The sequence below is a fragment of the Motacilla alba genome, chromosome Z (assembly GCF_015832195.1).
Source record: "Motacilla alba alba isolate MOTALB_02 chromosome Z, Motacilla_alba_V1.0_pri, whole genome shotgun sequence".
NCBI lineage: Eukaryota > Metazoa > Chordata > Aves > Passeriformes > Motacillidae > Motacilla > Motacilla alba.
The window spans coordinates 40917331-40934360 of NC_052046.1; the positions used below are offsets into that span (position 1 = coordinate 40917331).

The following is a 17030-nucleotide window of genomic DNA, read 5'->3' on the forward strand; positions in this document are numbered from 1 at the left end:
AGTTTAAATACTTGAGGAAAACAGATTTTAAAGTGCTAATGCATGCAACTGAAATGTAGAAAAGAAACACAAGCTCAATCATGTTCCACACAAACAAGCTTAATTATTACACAGACTAGAACATTTATTTTTTCTTGAAGTCTAAAGATAATGATGTGTTTGCAGAAGTGAAAGGCAAATGCACTGACTCACTGAGCAATTCAGAGAATATTAGCTGCCTTGCATGACCAGGGCTTATCAGGAACCATGACAAAAAGGAAACTAAAGATCCTTTCAAAACAAACTTCCTTTATCTTCAGCCTGAGGGTGCTGACATTATTTGTCCCATTTGCCTTACTTTAGATTTTCTTCATCTCAAAGCAGCATCAGTTACTAAAACACCTGACAAACCTCCAAGTCCCAAACAAGACATACAGAGGGCAGAAACAAAGAGAAATTATGCCTAAATGCCTCACAACTGCTCTTACTTTTCTCAGAGTAGTATCCCACAAAGTCAAGTCTGCTGGAACCTAAACAGGTTTTTGAATATGGCTGCAATCCACCTAGAAATAAGTGGCTCCTGCAGACTTGGGATTCAGTTCCCCAGACCACTGCTGGTGTACAGCATCTAGATACAGGGGCTCAAATATCATGGTGGAATACCCAAAAGCCACTTGATAGATAACAAAAGCAGAACAGCAAAATAACAATACTTTGCTTTTACTATTAGCAGCAGCTTGTCACTGACAGGACAACACAGGAACACAGCTGCCTGCAGATTCCAAAAGGAATTAGAAGTCAATAGTTAATCAACACTTAAGGAGGAGTAATTAATGCTAGGAAATCATTATGCAAATGGGAAAGCAAATGGGATTTTACAAGGAAACAGATCAGCGACTAAGAGGCACGAGACACAAAAACAGAGAGAAAAAAGTGGAAGAACAGCAGAGTTACTGATCTTCCAGGCTCAGCTGGCCTGCTTTGACAATAAGAAGCATCTCAGAGGCAATTTAGCTAGCTACTTGGGAGACTCAGTGAAGCAGGAAAAGTGGCTGACTTGCAGGCTTGCTGAGCTGGATCCTCCAGAAGACAGACACAGCTAGAAATCAGCCACATTACAGCACCGCACGCCGAGGACCCCAGCCTGTCGGTAGCACATCCATCACACATCACTAGTTTAAAACAACCCCCAAGGTCACACTGAGACTATGCAGGAAAGCAAATCCACAGAAGGCACAGGACACTAACTCTGTCACCTGCCACTTCCAACAAGCATATTCTGTGACTGAAATATAGAGCAGTGCTGACGAAACAGCATCAGAAAGCAGCAGCTGACTAAGATGAGACATATACATCTGAACACAACACAGAAATGAAGGAAAAATTTTGAAATGAAAGAAAAGACAGCAAGGAGAGATCAAGTTTTATTTTTGAAATTCTCTCAGATGCATGCACATTCTCTATGCACCATATTCTCAAGGAAATTATCTTATGTAAGCTTATTGAAAGCCCCATCCCCTCATAGAGTTCTTTCTTTGTTTGAGAAAATCAATGTATTTCAAGCAACTCTGGATTCCAAATATGCAGGAGAACTGTAAATTACAATAAGGTCAAGAGATATATAAAAAAATCCTCTAGAAATTCAACATCTAGGTTCCTAACTTTATGTAAACTATGATAATCAGAACATTAGGTTCTTACCAACAGACACATCATAACTTTCACACTTGGTTATTGGCTATGTTTAAGGATCCAAAAAACATTAAGTTTTTATTTCCCTGTGTCTTTTGCATAGTAGATATCATACACATGAAATGATAAATTTTATGACTATGAAAAGCAGCTGCTGGGAAAGTTTAAAGAGTCTTCATTCTCAAAGATGGTATCCTAAAGTGCTGCATTAAATTAAAAAAACAAAAATAATTAAACAAAATCATCACTGACTATGCCAAGAATAAAAGCAGGACATACACATGTAGAAAAAACCCAATTACATAACGTTTGACTTTTTTCCATTTTACATTTCTGTTCATTTCATATGCCCACTGATGTAAGACTTTAACAAAAACAATTGCAAATGCTTGATACCTACCTGCAAGCTGAGCTGTGATAGCTTGGAAAGGTAGTCTTCTGAATGTATCCAGGAGTGGCTGTACTTTCCCTACGCTGACAAACTCATGTTTGCCATAGTCCAGCTCATACACTGACAAAAACCCATTTCTAAGAATCCCTTTTATTATGACCCTGTACCACCTAAAAGGGGGGAGAACAAGAATAGACCATTTGAATTCATAGTCACACACTGTCAAAGCACCAGAAAAACAATGCACAACCAAAAAATCTTAACCAACATGTCTCAGGCTTCCCAAACCTGGATTTAGCTGAAAAGTCAAGTATCCTAGCTACAATCTGAAAGCATGAAGAGTCTGCAATCTCATTTACTCCCTTAATCTCTCAGATATCACTGGACATCTGCTATGCTGCTAACAAGGCGGACTAAGCAAAGCTAGGCTTGCCTAGCTTAGCAGAGTTAAGCTTGCTTTCAAAGATTCTAAGTAATTTAAGTATCTACTTACTCATCTCCAATTTTAGCTGCATACAGCTTATTTTTTTCAATGGTCACAGGTTTCTCTTCTGCCCTGCTGTAGTACAAGATCATTTCTTCCATTAGGGCATACAGATTGTTTAGCTCATTCCAAGGCTGGACAACGAAATGACCAGGATGGCAGGCCACTGAGACGTAGATATCCATGAGGTCACCAGGCTTTGGCAAGGGTAGAGGAGGTGGCATCTCAATGGTGGACACTGCACTGCTGGGTTCTCTGCCTGAATCAGGGAAGCTCTTCTCCAGCTTCCCACTAGGTAACTGTAGAGCTGGAACAGCATCACCTACAGCTTTTGTGAAGCCAGTCCCACTGGGTGCCACACTCAAGAAAACATCTTTCTGATGCTTCCACAAGTCTGCATTTTTGATCTGTCTATTGATGCTACGATCCATGTCTGGGAAATTCTCTGGAGCAAACAAGTAAATGTGTGCAATTCCTTTTGAAACATCCTGTTTAATTACCTTGGAACAAAAAATACCATTTAACAACCAGTTAGTAACTATTAAGGGCACATCTGATTTTGTACAGAAGACTAAAGCAGCAACAGTTCAATGCATTTATGCACAGAAACATTTTCAGTGTTCTCCCAAAGATATTAAAGAAGTTGTGCGTAATAAGCCATTCACACCAGAAAAAAAGATACAAAGCACCTGCAGCAATTCCACTAACTTAAAGCAAACACAAAACCTGAATTTTGTTCTATCCAACACGTTCAATCACGGTACTGCGTGTAGAATTCTAGTTTTCAGAAGAACAGTAGCCAGTGTCCACACAGATCTAAACAACTTATTAAATAATAACACCTAATCTTTAAACTATCTTCCTGTCATTATGGGAAATGAGGCCTGCTAAATTAGATGAAAAAAAAAGGAAAAAAGCTTCCAGGTTTCTCTCACATGTAATTTTCAAGTACTGACATAAAAATATTTCCTATTTACCATCAGATATGCCTGCATTATTACCAGTAAAGCACTTAAATTTTAATTTGACAAAGGATGCATTCTTTTAAAGATGCTTCTGTTGATGTTCCTAGCCAGGAATAAAAACTTTCTGCAATTAAAGCATGCATCTGCTCCCTATTATTTAATACAGCAAAAATGAGCACCAAATTCAAACGCTTTTGGAAGAGGATGTCTAGAAAAGCCAGGTGCAACAGGTATCAGTCTCAGAGCAGAGGTCTAGACTAAAGCAAGCAAGAAGGTTATGGAAAGCTATAAAGCACTTTCTCAAAGTGTCTGACAGTAGCTGGAATCAAAAGGTTAAGAAGAAATTATCTTTGTTTAGTCTGTAGATACAATAGATTTCCTTTAGAAGAGTATTTTCAGTTAGTTAAATTGGCTAGGATACATTGTAAATGGAAACAATTTTATCTCAAAGGTAAGAGAAATTCTAACTATATAAAGCATATACTAAAACAAAGTCAATTAGAAAAAGCAAGGAAAAATAAAACTGCTTTCAAAGACTAGAAGGAGAAAAAGCTTTGCTTACAAAAGGCATAAAAGTAATTCAAGATTAACTCAGAAGGTGCGTATTTTTACATGCTGAAACATGGCAACTGTGTTTCTTTCTTATCAGCGGCAAAGTAACTCTAGCTGCATATTTGGACTTGGACAGCAAAATGCGAACAACTGCTGCAAAAATTGCTAAATTCACAGCAGAGGGGAAAAAAGAATTCTAACAGGCCTAAGCAAGTAAGTTTTATAACAAATTTGCTAAGAAAAGAACTTTGTATAGAATTTATGTCCTTTAGCTGGATACAAACTTCTACACTTCTGTAACAAAAACCAATTTGATGAGTTGTTAAGCTTTTGAAGTTGTTCTTCCAATGCTCTTCCCACATGCCTATAAAGAGTTCAGGTCTCATAAGCATTTTGACTACTTACCTTCATGCTAAATTCAGGACAATTTATTACAGCATCTCTCAGCCACAGTACAGCATCTGGAGTCCACATGCCAGTGTTAGGAGGCAGATCTGCCAGACAGCACTTCAAAGCCTAAGAACAGAATTAAGTATACAAGGTAAAATTTAGTAACATGAAAGCTGGTCCAATTCAGAGAATAACGTTGACAGAGTCAATCATGCATGACAAACAGAAAGAGCAAAACGCAAATCCAGTACCATGACACATACACAACATCCACCAACTCACAGGACTACACTGTGATTTATTTCAGGTGAAGATGCACAATAAAATACACTGCAATGTTGAATGCTGTGAAACAAAACAGAATTTCAGTACATATACCTTGAAGTAGCAGCACAACAAACACTGCCAAGAGATCAAATACAGGTAAACTTTAACATGTCTTTATACCTGAGGAGGTATTGCAATTACTTCTCTCAGGAATTGTGGTGGGATTTCTTTGAGCTCTGATACTTTTACAGTTGCAACTGTTCCACTATCCATAAATTGCACATCAAGTGCCCGTCTAGTGTGAATAATTTTTATCTGAAAGAAGAAAGCAAAAGCATAATTATATTTCATGGAAACGAAACATTCAAAGTGAGTTAAACAAAAAGAAGAGACATCCCTATGTGGGCAAATTCTAGCTGCTTTTTGAATACTTCTTTGTGGTCTTCAGAGCAGCTAGGACGAGGGATGAGAGACAAAGAAATCTTGACTCCATGTTTCAGAAGGCGGATTTATTATATTATGATATATATTATATTAAAAATGCTATATTAAAACTATACTAAAAGAACAGAGAGAAAGATGCATCACAAGGCGAGACAGGAATAGAATGGAATGAATAACAAAGTCTTCTGACTCCCAGAGAGTCTGACCCAGCTGTATCCTTGATTGGTTATTAAGTAGAAACACCTCACATGGACCAATCAAGGATGCACCTGTTGCATTCCACAACAGCAGATAATCAATTGTTTACATTTGTTCCTGAGGCCCCTCAGCTTCTCAGGAGAAGAAAATCATGACAAAAGGATTTTCATAAAAATGTTGTGGTGACACTTCTTACCTCTACACGTGCCAATTTTCCTTTGGAAGGAAACAAGCAGATTTTGCCACAGAAAGGTAGCAATACATTGAACTCAGATGTCTGCTGCAAATATAAAAACAGGAGTCAAAAAGCACAGAGCTATTACTATCTGACACTCAACTAACCATTTCAAAAGCAACACATGGCATAAACAGTACTGAGAAGCAAAAGCTCTGTTTCAAATAAAAAGTATCTTTCTGGCTTTAGAAACACTTCTTATCACATTGCTTTATGCTTCCCCAGTTGGCAAACCTTTTCATCCCAAACTCTGTATCTTACAGGGAAATTTGGAGAACATGAAGTGCCAGTTCCACATTTGGAAACAGACTAGGAAATCACCAACAATTACTTGACTTGAAAAGCGAGAGCAGTTAAGAACTATGACAGACAAGTGAAGAAGTTCCTAGCTTATATTCTAGAACATAAAATTTCTTGAGACATATAACAAACCAAATTTACTGCTAACTCAAATGAAAGTGTCATAGGGGTGACAGGCACCATGATAATACCAAACAGCATAACAAGACAACGGCTACACTATAAAAAGTAGGGAAACTCCATTTCAAGAACAATCAACACCTTACTAGGTTTAAATTCTTGGGCAAAATGAGTTAAAACCCCCCAGATAAGCTGCAAAGCCTGATATTAAAAGAATCTGAAGAACAATCTCTTTCTTTGATAGCAGCAAGAAAATGACAAGCACTCTCTCCCAAGAATACCAACTCTTGAAACACCTATATAGCCGCCTTCCTTAGTGTCCTGGTGTTGCTAAATATTTTAGCAACTTGTGTTGCTAAACTCTAGTAACTTTAGCAAAATATTTATACACTTTCTTTCAGCGTTTAGCTTGCTTGAAACTGAATTCTGATAAATGAAATGCGTTCAGTATAAAATATTACCAGATGGTTGCAACAACAGGTCTAAAGCTCAACTTCTACACCTAAAACACTTTGACAGCGTAGTTTCACAAACAGCAGTTCTAACAGGACCTCCAAGGATCTGCATTGCATGATTTGATTTTGTCAGGCTCAGCTGAACTACAAAATAGATTATCTTAATTCTTACAAATTAGATTCTCTTAAGATTCCTTCTCTTTAACCTAAATTCCCTTGAGACTAATAAGGATTGCTGCATGTATCTGTAAATGGCTGGTGGAACACCAGACCTCTTCAGCACATGCCTATTTTAAAGCAACTTAAAGACTTTTCAAAATGTCTCCTATACATCCCTTTGATGTTGAAAAGAAAGTGTCAAAAGACATTTTCACACTGAAAGGTGCACCCCAGAAAACACCAAACTAGAAAGAGAACTTTAAGCCCTTTTGAATAGTCTATGGCTACCACAGAAACTCGAACTTAAGTGCAAGGAAAATTATTGGTACTCTCTGGAGAAATGCTGCATGACTTCACCACTTCCCTCACCATGGAACTTACCTGGTAAAGAAAGTAGTCTTCTAGTTTCTGTAATATTTCAGAAAGTCTAGACAAGCCTTTGGATGGCACTTGACAATACAGGCTCCCATCAGAGGAAACACTGGTTACTCTGACATTGGTATATAGTGCATCTACCTGCAACAGTAAGAGTGTGACAAGAAAGGGAAACCCCCCCCCCCCAAAATTTAGCAAATTTCTGACTACTGTTTTTTGTCCATCTAAGACCTCAACAGTCAATGATTTTTAATAATTAAGGAGGAAACAGGACAATGGTACCTGTAGGTGCAGTTCAAGGGACTTGTCATACAATGCCTTCAGACAAGTAGCATTGATGTTGATATCATCTTCTCCAGAAGTATCATAGAGAACAAGAAGAGGAGTATCACTCTTTTCCAGTATTTCTACAGCAAATATCTTGAAGCATGTCTGTGATTCCACAGCCTTCACTAGGACAGGATCATCACAGAAGGCTTCCAGTCCTGTAAGACACACCGTACCTTTTTGTGTACAGAAGTTTTACTGCACCCCTACTACTTGCAGTCTACTTAATTTCTACCTTTTTATCAAAGAAAGCCAACTTTGGGGGCAGGGCAGACTAGAAAAGAAAAGGACCCTCTTCAGAAAGACTTGAGGCAAATGTATAGAAAAAAATGGGAAGCATCCAAGTATTAAAAAAATCAAACAACCAAAAACAAGACAGGCTCATTCACAGGAATTTCACGTATTTAAAATTTAATATTTTTAGAAAGTTAGAAAGGTCTACTAGTTTTAGAAAGGTAAATAAATTTACCTTTCTAATAGCACTAGGATCATTTAAGAATAATTAAATAAGCTCATATTTAGAAATATCACCTAATTTGGCCACAGCAGATGTACTTCATTTATGGAAAAAAATGTTGTGCTAGTGTACATTGCTTGACACAACACGTGTCCTTTACTTTAAATGTTTCCTTTTATTTCTTTAGGCTCACATATATTAAAGGGACAAAGACATCCATGTTAAGTGCAGAAACAATTAAGCTCCATTACAGAGGTACAGGATAAAATCATCTTCTAATATCAAGGATTCTCTGTAAAACTCTTCTTCCCATGCTTTTTTCCTTCCTTTTCCTTCTTTCCATGCATACCCATATCTGCTTAGACTAGCTGAGCTGAAAAAAATCTATCAAACACATATAGAACTATTACAAAAAAGGATCAGAACTCCCAGACTCACAGAGGCTTCAATACATAAGCTGTGCCAACAGTAAGCATAGCAGTAAGCATGTGTGCAATCAGCGCTGGCTTTCTCTTACCTGCCAGTTTACATTTTGCAGCTTGAAAAGGAAGTGATTGGAACTGTTTCTGCAGTCTGCACACACTGTTGCTTTCAACAAATTCATTGAAGCCATGATCAACATAGTATACCTGAGAAGGGAAAAGGGAATTAAAAGCACAAGACCATGAATATAACTGTAAGTATGTTTTCTTGAGTCTAGGGAGACTGTATTCGGTTGCAACATTCTCTATACAACCACAGACAAATTACTTTTTGCCAGTTTAGTACCATTAATTTCATGTTTTCAGGGAAAGCCTCCTCCTCAAGATCTCTATAAACCATCCTCTCCAACTGTTCTGCAGAATCTGAACTTTAAGCAGGAACTGTTGCAAGAATTCAGCATACACTATCTCAAACTATGTGAAGAAAGGTAATAAAGTCACAATTTTTATTTACAAAGTTTTGAAAGTGTTGAAAAGTCAAATACCACTTAGGTGCCATTTTAAGTTTTGCCTACTGTTCTAACAGCATTAAGAGAATAATTTTGATTTAAGCTTGTCTTTACTTTGATATAAATACAACAGTCAATGCAGGAAACTAGAATGGAAACTACTACTGGCAGCAAATAACTGGAGCTAAAGTTACAAAAGGAAGGCTTTGATGGGAACTTCCTACAACTTTTTTCTGAAACTCTGTCTTGCAAAATATCTGCATAGCAAATATTAAAAAGGAGGTCTGAACACTCTGACAGAGGGTAATCAGCAAAAGCTGCAATAAAGCAGCGGCCGCCTTTGGGCTGATAGCTCTGACTATGGAGAAATTAGAAGCAAGCATGCCACTAATTTTCTTGCCACTTCTCTAAACCCAATAAGACCTCTCTTCACAAGACCAGGTTTTGACACCCAACTCCAACTCACAGCTGAAGGGTATCATACTAACTTTCAGAAAAAACTCAATTCTCATACATGTGCTATTTCAGTATTTATAAAATGGTTCAGCTTTAAAAGTATGTAAGTATGTTAAGCAGGGCTAGGGAAAGAAACAAAAACCTTAAGGATGTATCATTAATACTGACCAGACAAGAAATAACCGAGCAGTTTTAAACCTTTTTTATCCTTCTAATATATGCTATATGTTCTAACTTCACTGCAGATGGCTAGAAGAGTCTATTCAGCACAGGGAAATTTTTTAACAGAAGATTTAAACAATGGGGTTTAACTAAAATACATACAACATAACTCCCCAAACACCAGATTTACCTGGAAGGGGAAAGTATACTCTTTTTTTTTTTTTTTCTTTTTTTTTTTTTTTGCTATTTAGTGCATATTAGAGATACTTCAGTACAAGACTTCAGATAAGATCTAGGAGCAAAGGAATCGAATGTTGTCCTTCCCTTTCTCTTCCTGTGTCCCCCTCAAACCATTCTTCCTACCAAAGGTACATCTTCAGTACCAAAGGGCTACAGGGCCCAGCTCCTTCTAAAACCAAAACCAAAACTCCCAAACTCAAACTATTCATGGAGATTAACCTGAAAGACCATTTAATTTTTTCAATCATATAACTTCTACAAGGTCTTAATTTCTCATATACCTGAAAATAGAAGCACTTCAGGGCAAGAAAAGAAAGAATACTAGTGCAGCATATTTAAGAATTGACTGTCATTCATTCTCCAAGTGCCAAAAGAGGTAATTGCTTGCCTTTACTCTGTTGTCCTCTAGAGAAATAATCCGTGCACGCAACCAGGCATCTTCTTCAGCATGTACTGCAACAAGCTGCCCAACACTCAGAGACTGAGCTGATGATACTGTACTGTTCTGACTGTAGTATGCTTTCATTTCATCTTCCATTTGTTCCTGGGCAGAAGAATACTCTTTGCCCACATACCTACAATATTTTACAAAAAAAAAAAACCAACAAAACAAAAACAAAAAACCACAACAAGATTTGGGATGCAACTTCAAAAAAGCTGACTAAAAACGTAAGAACACTTACACGCATATGAAAATAAATTATATACATTTTCTAAGACATTCATGTCCAAACTCTTCTCCTTTTAGGACAAAAAGTTTACTCTGTCACTAACAAACACCATCTCAATCTGGTTTTCACTATGGTTGATCTAAACCAAAGCATCTAAAGTGTCTTTAAAAATTAGCTTTTAGACCAAATGCTGTTTTCTCTTGTACAACAGTTTTATCTTGGTATTTGGCTGCTGACCTAATGTTCATATTAATGCTGTTTGTGTTACACAGGTCTTCTTAAATCAAGTATATATAGACTTTCTGGAAAATCCAAATGGGAAGTTCCGAATGCTTCAGAAACAAGTCAGATTAGAGCAGACAAAAGGAAAACCTACCCACAAATTTGTATTACTAGCTACTGCTTCAGCTTGTTCATAGAAATCATGATACTACTCAATTCTACCACATAGTTTAGATTATATGCCCTGAGATAGTGCAGATACTGAAATACAACATGCTATCATAACTCTGTTACAAACATTATGCTAAATCTGACCACATTCCAGAGAACTCTGATTTTCCTAGAAACAGCCTTTTTGTTTCTGTGCAAGCATTCATCTACTTCATTATGGAGATAAAGTGGGGTGACAGTCACACATGTGTGACACAGAAGTTTCTTGAACATTTGTTTCATAAAGATACCTAACAGACAGTCAGAGTAACTCAACAGAAAGCAGAAGAATCTTTCAGAATTCCCTGCTTGACTCCCTATTTTATCAATTATTTCTTATGAGAATTCAACTGCAGCACCTAGTTTATCATCTCAGCCTTCAAACACTCTGTTGTGAATGTCTAGCAAATATCTACAAGTGTTTCTATCATCTCACTTTTATTCTGACTACACTACAATTCTTCAAGAATTGATCCATGTCTCAGAAATGGCATCAAAACCAACACCTTTCAGCATTGCCTTCATTTGTACTGCAAGTGAAAGGTTTCAGACAAAAAACATAGCCACATACCAAGAAAGTAAACAGATTTTGCTCCATCCCTGAGACTGAGTTAGGAATCTTGATTTTATTGATCTTGCAAAAATCAACATCAACCAACAGCAGCTACATACTTCTTCTGTAGGTCAGCAGAAAGAGGCTGGTAGGACACGTAAGAAGAAAAGAGCCCATGCACTGTTTCCTCCCTATATGTCTACGTGAACATTTTTCTTGTAATGACAAAAACCCCTAATCCCTTCAGGGCTAGTTTCATCATATCAGGATAAATGAACCTGCCCATGAAGTACATGGGTACATGGATAACCCTGAGTAGTAATTTTTGTAACTAGGACCAAGAAACCACTAATCATCATCATGTACCTACACAGAGCTGACAAACTGAAAAACTTCAATACTGTCCATGAAACATGGCTCAAAATTTGGGAATGGCTGCTTTGTAGAGAAATTTTTACATAACCACCCTCAGCTCAAAGTCAATCCACAGTACACAAAGTATTCATCCAAAATACTTAGTGGAAACATTCTTAAAATAACAGACTAGAAAGCTAAGAACTGTTACTCCACATGGACAGTAAGTTAAAAATGATGCCAGAACTAACAGGTGCACAGGAACGTTTTGGAGAGTTAAGTCACATGTGCATAGCAAGCTGGAAGTAACAGATGTAATGTAACAATCCACCTCTTACACTGTCCCCTTTACCAGGCTGATTAGGACCAAATCAAGAAACACTAGTAGTTTTTTGCTGGATGAATGCTCATCTTTCCATAAGTAGAATCTGAGTGCACTCAAGTCATCCCTAGTTACTCTAAGTTATAGAAGCAAAAAGTATTTCAATAAGCACAATAGTAATATCTGAATATTGTTTTGTGTTGTAGTGGGATTATTTTATAAAGTCTTCCAATGGCAAGTCAAATCTGCCTTGATTCTCAGACAAGCTAAAGCTAATGATGAAAGTGACTGGTTCAGGACAGAAAAAGTTTCAGAAAATCTCCATTTAAACACACAAACAAAAGGATTTTTCATTTTCATTGCAAAATAAGTAAATAATAAAGTCCTGAAACCTCCTGTTCACCTAATTTTTTTCTGGCAACCTGCACGATATGAATGTGTGGATTTATAAACAAAGCAAAAAAGGTAGATTCCAAAATACAAACTTGCCTAATAAGGACCTCATTAGTGTTTTTCAATTCTAACACCATGATGGACACAGATCCTTCTGATGGAATAATTAGAGAAGGAACAGTTATGTTTTCTAGGTACTGGTCCTTGGATTCTTCATACTGCTGTTCAGCTGTGGCCTTCGCAACATCATGCCTCTTGACTTTCTCACTGACATTCAGATTTTCATCAATGCATTTCTGGGTTTTAGCATAGAGGATCGCCTTTCTGGGGACTTCAGATACATAGTCCACAATACATACATCTGACAGCAACTCTAGATTATTTAGAACGTCTTCTGGAAATTTTACTTGGTAAGTGTCATGGTACACTTTGGGAAGTGCATGAGCCCAAAGACCATTGGAATACTTCAGCAAGATGCCAACAACTTTTGCCTTGAAGTCGCTACTGAGTGATGCAGGTGTGGTCTCCATATTTGGCTTTAACAAAGGGTCTGCCTTTGGTGAAGTAACATTCTGAGATGCCTTTTCTTGCTCAGCATCACTTTTTGCTGCTGGTGGTATTTTCTTAGCAGGATAAAGAAACCCATCAATTGGATCACCTCTGTGTATTTTCTCCACCTTGGATAACAAAAAAGAGAGTCAATAATCAGTTGCATCTGTAACACTAAACCGTTTTGCCAATTACACTTTTACAACATGCATTTTATACAGACTTTGAAGATAACATTCACAGGGAGCTACGCCTGAGGCATTTACTACAGCTTAGCATTTCCTGTAATGCTTCCTCCTCTGTTTTGAAGGGTTCCAAACACATATGAGTACATCAGTAATAGGCAAATATCTAACCTATGCAATACAACTGGGACTTGCTTCCAAAGAAGTACAGTCTCTATTTCCTCCTAGCAGGACAAGAAGATGATGACACCCTTCACAAATTTACATCTTTTGCATGTTAACCTCCCCAGTCTTCCCCACAGGCAAGCAGACCATAAACAAAAGTTTCTCTCAGTTTTCTGAGGGAAAGAAGATTTGACTCTATACTTCAGAAACAAGAGGACACTTGCCAGGCAGTGCTGTCAGGCAGGCTATCTGCTGTCATGCTCAGGGAATTAGTTTTCTTTACAAAAGTTCTGAAATCAAGGAAGAAATTTCTGGTTCATAATAAATTTCATAATAAAACTGAATAGACCCTTTTAAATCATGCCCCCAGCCTCCACAGGCATTTTGCCAGTCCCTACATATCCACCCTTTGCTATAAGCATATCACATAGTCTGGTCACAACATTTAAAGTACTGTTTGAGAACCGTAGCCAAAAACTCACAATAAAATTCTGCTTCCTAAAGCTTTGCAGTTTCAACCTAGATTGATCTAACCATAGCTTAGCAGGAATCTATATAAAATTGAGATAACAAAAGGTCTCAGTGTTTTCACATTGGTCCCAAAGCAAGAAAAGAAAGAAAGCTACTAAGGTTTATGTAGCTGCACTTTGGAGTTCCTTTGTCAGAGGAAACAACTCTAATGAAAGTAATTTTCAAAAGCAGATCAATGGAAAAACATGGAGCAGCTCAATTACTTGCTACTACTCAGGGGCAGCATTCACTTCCACCCTATTAATGTCCACACCCATCAGAACTTTATAAACCTTGCCCAATTAATTATTTGCAGCTCTGTCCTAGCAACATACAATCAAAGCATAATGAACAAGACTTCAGGTATTATCTTAGAGAAAAAGAATAATACATATCGCTCATTATCAAGATAACATTAGCAAGAAACAAATACTACGTTACAATACATTGAAAAATAATCAAATGGCCTTTGCTGTGTCTAAAACCATGTATTTTGTCCCATGTATACCACATCACACTTAGCCCAAATTGCCACATGTTCTGAATTAAGAGTCAGGAAATGAACAATATAAATGCATTTCCATACACTTGCTCTGCATTACATTGTCTAGGCTGGTGCCAAAACAATCTGTGAAAAGGTCATTGGGAAGAGGCCTTGGTCAACTTCCATGAACACTAGCATGACACAAAGGAAATAATTTTCATAGATTTAAAAAAATATTAACCATGTTAGAGAACCCTCACACATTCCTGGTAGCATGCCTAAATTATTCTCTATCTGTGAGAAACCAAAATAGAAATGCTTTCTGCAATAATAAGACATAAAAAAGCAAAGTTCTTGGGCATCTCTGCTAGTCAGCTCGATATAAGAGACAACAAACATGTCTGGCAGTAAAACTCAGAAGGACTGAGATGTCTTCAATGATTCCTGACAGAGAGCGCCTACACATTTGTACTGTCTGATATGAGGAATCTTACAGGGCCTTTGGCACCACAGGAGAAGAAAGGAGTTCAGTTAAAAATAAAACCAAATAAAAAACTTATCAAAGCCTTGCAAAGGCTTTGATACACTGTCAGGAGACCTAAGTAGGATCAAGTCACACAGACATGCCATTTTGGCAGATAATCACATCCTAGATAGAGAGGAGTTGATAAGGACGTCCCATGTATCTACGGACAAGGCTGAGGAATTAATTTACATGACCAGCTAAGGAAACATTTAGCTACAGAAAATAACATTATCATTAACATTATCAAGACAATAATTTGTTTGAGAATGCTCTGTTTGAATACATGGCACTTCATCGTGGAAGAAGCTGGATGCAGAAGACTACCTTTATGTATCCCTTCTCTTGGCTAACGCTCTTTAAATAGAGCTGCAACAGAGCTGAATAAATTTTTGCTGACAGGACTATAAATGCTTACACACTAAAGACCAGCAGCAGACTGAGCAGAGAAGATCCTCAGAGATCCTTAAGCCTCTTAACTCCAATAATAGCTCTGGGGTTTTCTGGACACTGAAGTTCAGTTTTGAAGAGGCTGTATATGCTAACTGTGCAAACCATTTAGAGACAGCAAAATACTATTTCAGTAAATTGTTTCAACAATTACTTCAGTATAAATAAGCACAGGTTGACATCACTAGAATTACAGAGTCATAGAATATCCTGAGTTAGAAGAAACCCACAAGAATCACTGAGTTCAAATCCTGGCCCTGCACAGGACATCTCCAGGAATCACATCACCTTCAAGGCCACAGAAACTTTTAATAACAAGCAAACAGCTCCACTTGTGAGCAGCACTTCAAAACAGACACCATTTCTTAAGCACAAATGTCTCAACCAAGTTTCCTGTTGAGCTTACAGATTTGCCTTCAAGGTACTCCCCCCATCAGTATGACTGACAGCCCAGCTCTGCAAACACATTATTGTACTGGGAGGTACTGAGTAACACCTGAAAGACAATGCAGTCACTCGTCACAGCCAGCACAGGTTCATGAGCATAAACTCCTGCTTGTCAAACTTAATTTCATTTTACGACAAGATAACCCACCTAGCTGGTCCAGTGGATATAATCTTTTTGGGTTTCAGTAAAGCTTTCCATACTGGCTCTCACAGCGTCTTTCTGGACTAAACATCCAGCACACACCTGGATGAACACATCAATGATGGGTGAGCAACTGGCTCATGGGTCAGGTGCAAAGGGTTACAGTGAATGGGTGACATCAGACTGGTGACCTGTCACTGGTGGGGTTCCACAGAGCTCCTTCCTTAGCCCTGTGCTCTTCAACAGCTTCATAAATGACCTGGACGCTTAGTAACCCTGGGAAGGAGTGCTAAGCAAGTTCATAGAAGATAAAAAACTGGGAGGAGCTGTTGACTCCCTCACAGGCAGGGAGGCCTTTCAGACTGACCTTGAACAATTAGAGGGCTGGACAACCACCAACAGTATGAAGTTTAACAAGGGGAAGTGCTGGATTGTGCACTTGGGATGATGCAACACTGAATGTGTGAACAGACTGGGGAGCAAGGGACTGGAGAGCAGCTGCATGGAATGGAACCTGGGGGTCCTGATCAATGGCAAGTTGAATGTGAGCCAGCAGTGCCCTGGCAGCCAGAAGGGTCACCCGTGCCCTGGGGTGCAGCAGGCACAGAATCACAGCCGGGCAAGGGAGGGGATTGTCCCGCTCTGCTCTGCACTGGGGCAGCCTCACCTCGAGTGCTGGGGGCAGTTCAGGATGACACAATGGAAAAAAGACACTGAGTTGTTAGAGACCATCCAGAGGAGGACAACAAAGGTAGAAAAGGCCTCAGGTGAAGGCCATATGAGGAGTGGCTGAGGTAATTTGGTCTGTTCAGCCTGAAGAAGAAGAAACTGAGTTGCAGTTACAACTTCCTTGAGGGAAGGGGAAGAGGAGGAGCAAGCACTGATCTCTTCATTCTGGTGACCAGTGACAGGACCAGAGAGAATGATCTGAAGCTGTGTCAGGAGAGGTTTAGGTTGGATATCAGGAAAAATCTTTTTCAGCCAGAGGGTGATTTGAGCACTGGAAGAGGCTCCCCAGGGAAGTGCTCAGAGCACCAACCCTGACAGAGCTCAAAAAGCATTTGGACGACACTCTCAAACACATGGTGTGATTCTTGGGGATGTCTTGCACAGGGCTAAGACTTGTATTTAATGATCCTTGTGGGTCCCTTATAACTCAGAATATTATGTGATTTCTACGACCTTGCCTCTTACAATCTCTCCATTACAGAGCACAAAGCAGAGGCAGAATGAATTATCAGGGCAACAGAGAGTGAAGCTGTTCTACACAG

General features: G+C 38.5%; 1 protein-coding gene across 7 annotated transcripts in view; it reads right to left on the bottom strand.

The window, feature by feature from the left end:
- The window catches only part of TDRD7 (tudor domain containing 7), a 47373-nt gene that overhangs the window by 543 nt on the left and 29800 nt on the right, over positions 1-17030 (bottom strand). For 6 of the 7 annotated variants that reach the window (XM_038124645.1, XM_038124642.1, XM_038124644.1 and 3 more), the window contains 10 exons: positions 12401-12981; positions 9968-10154; positions 8308-8419; positions 7289-7491; positions 7013-7147; positions 5559-5642; positions 4901-5035; positions 4469-4579; positions 2556-3046; positions 2072-2232 (listed from right to left, as the gene is read on the bottom strand). In XM_038124645.1, the coding sequence (XP_037980573.1) occupies positions 2072-2232; positions 2556-3046; positions 4469-4579; positions 4901-5035; positions 5559-5642; positions 7013-7147; positions 7289-7491; positions 8308-8419; positions 9968-10154; positions 12401-12981 (2200 nt within the window). The remainder of the gene's footprint in view (positions 1-2071; positions 2233-2555; positions 3047-4468; positions 4580-4900; positions 5036-5558; positions 5643-7012; positions 7148-7288; positions 7492-8307; positions 8420-9967; positions 10155-12400; positions 12982-17030) is intronic. The other variant, XM_038124646.1, reaches the window with a different exon arrangement.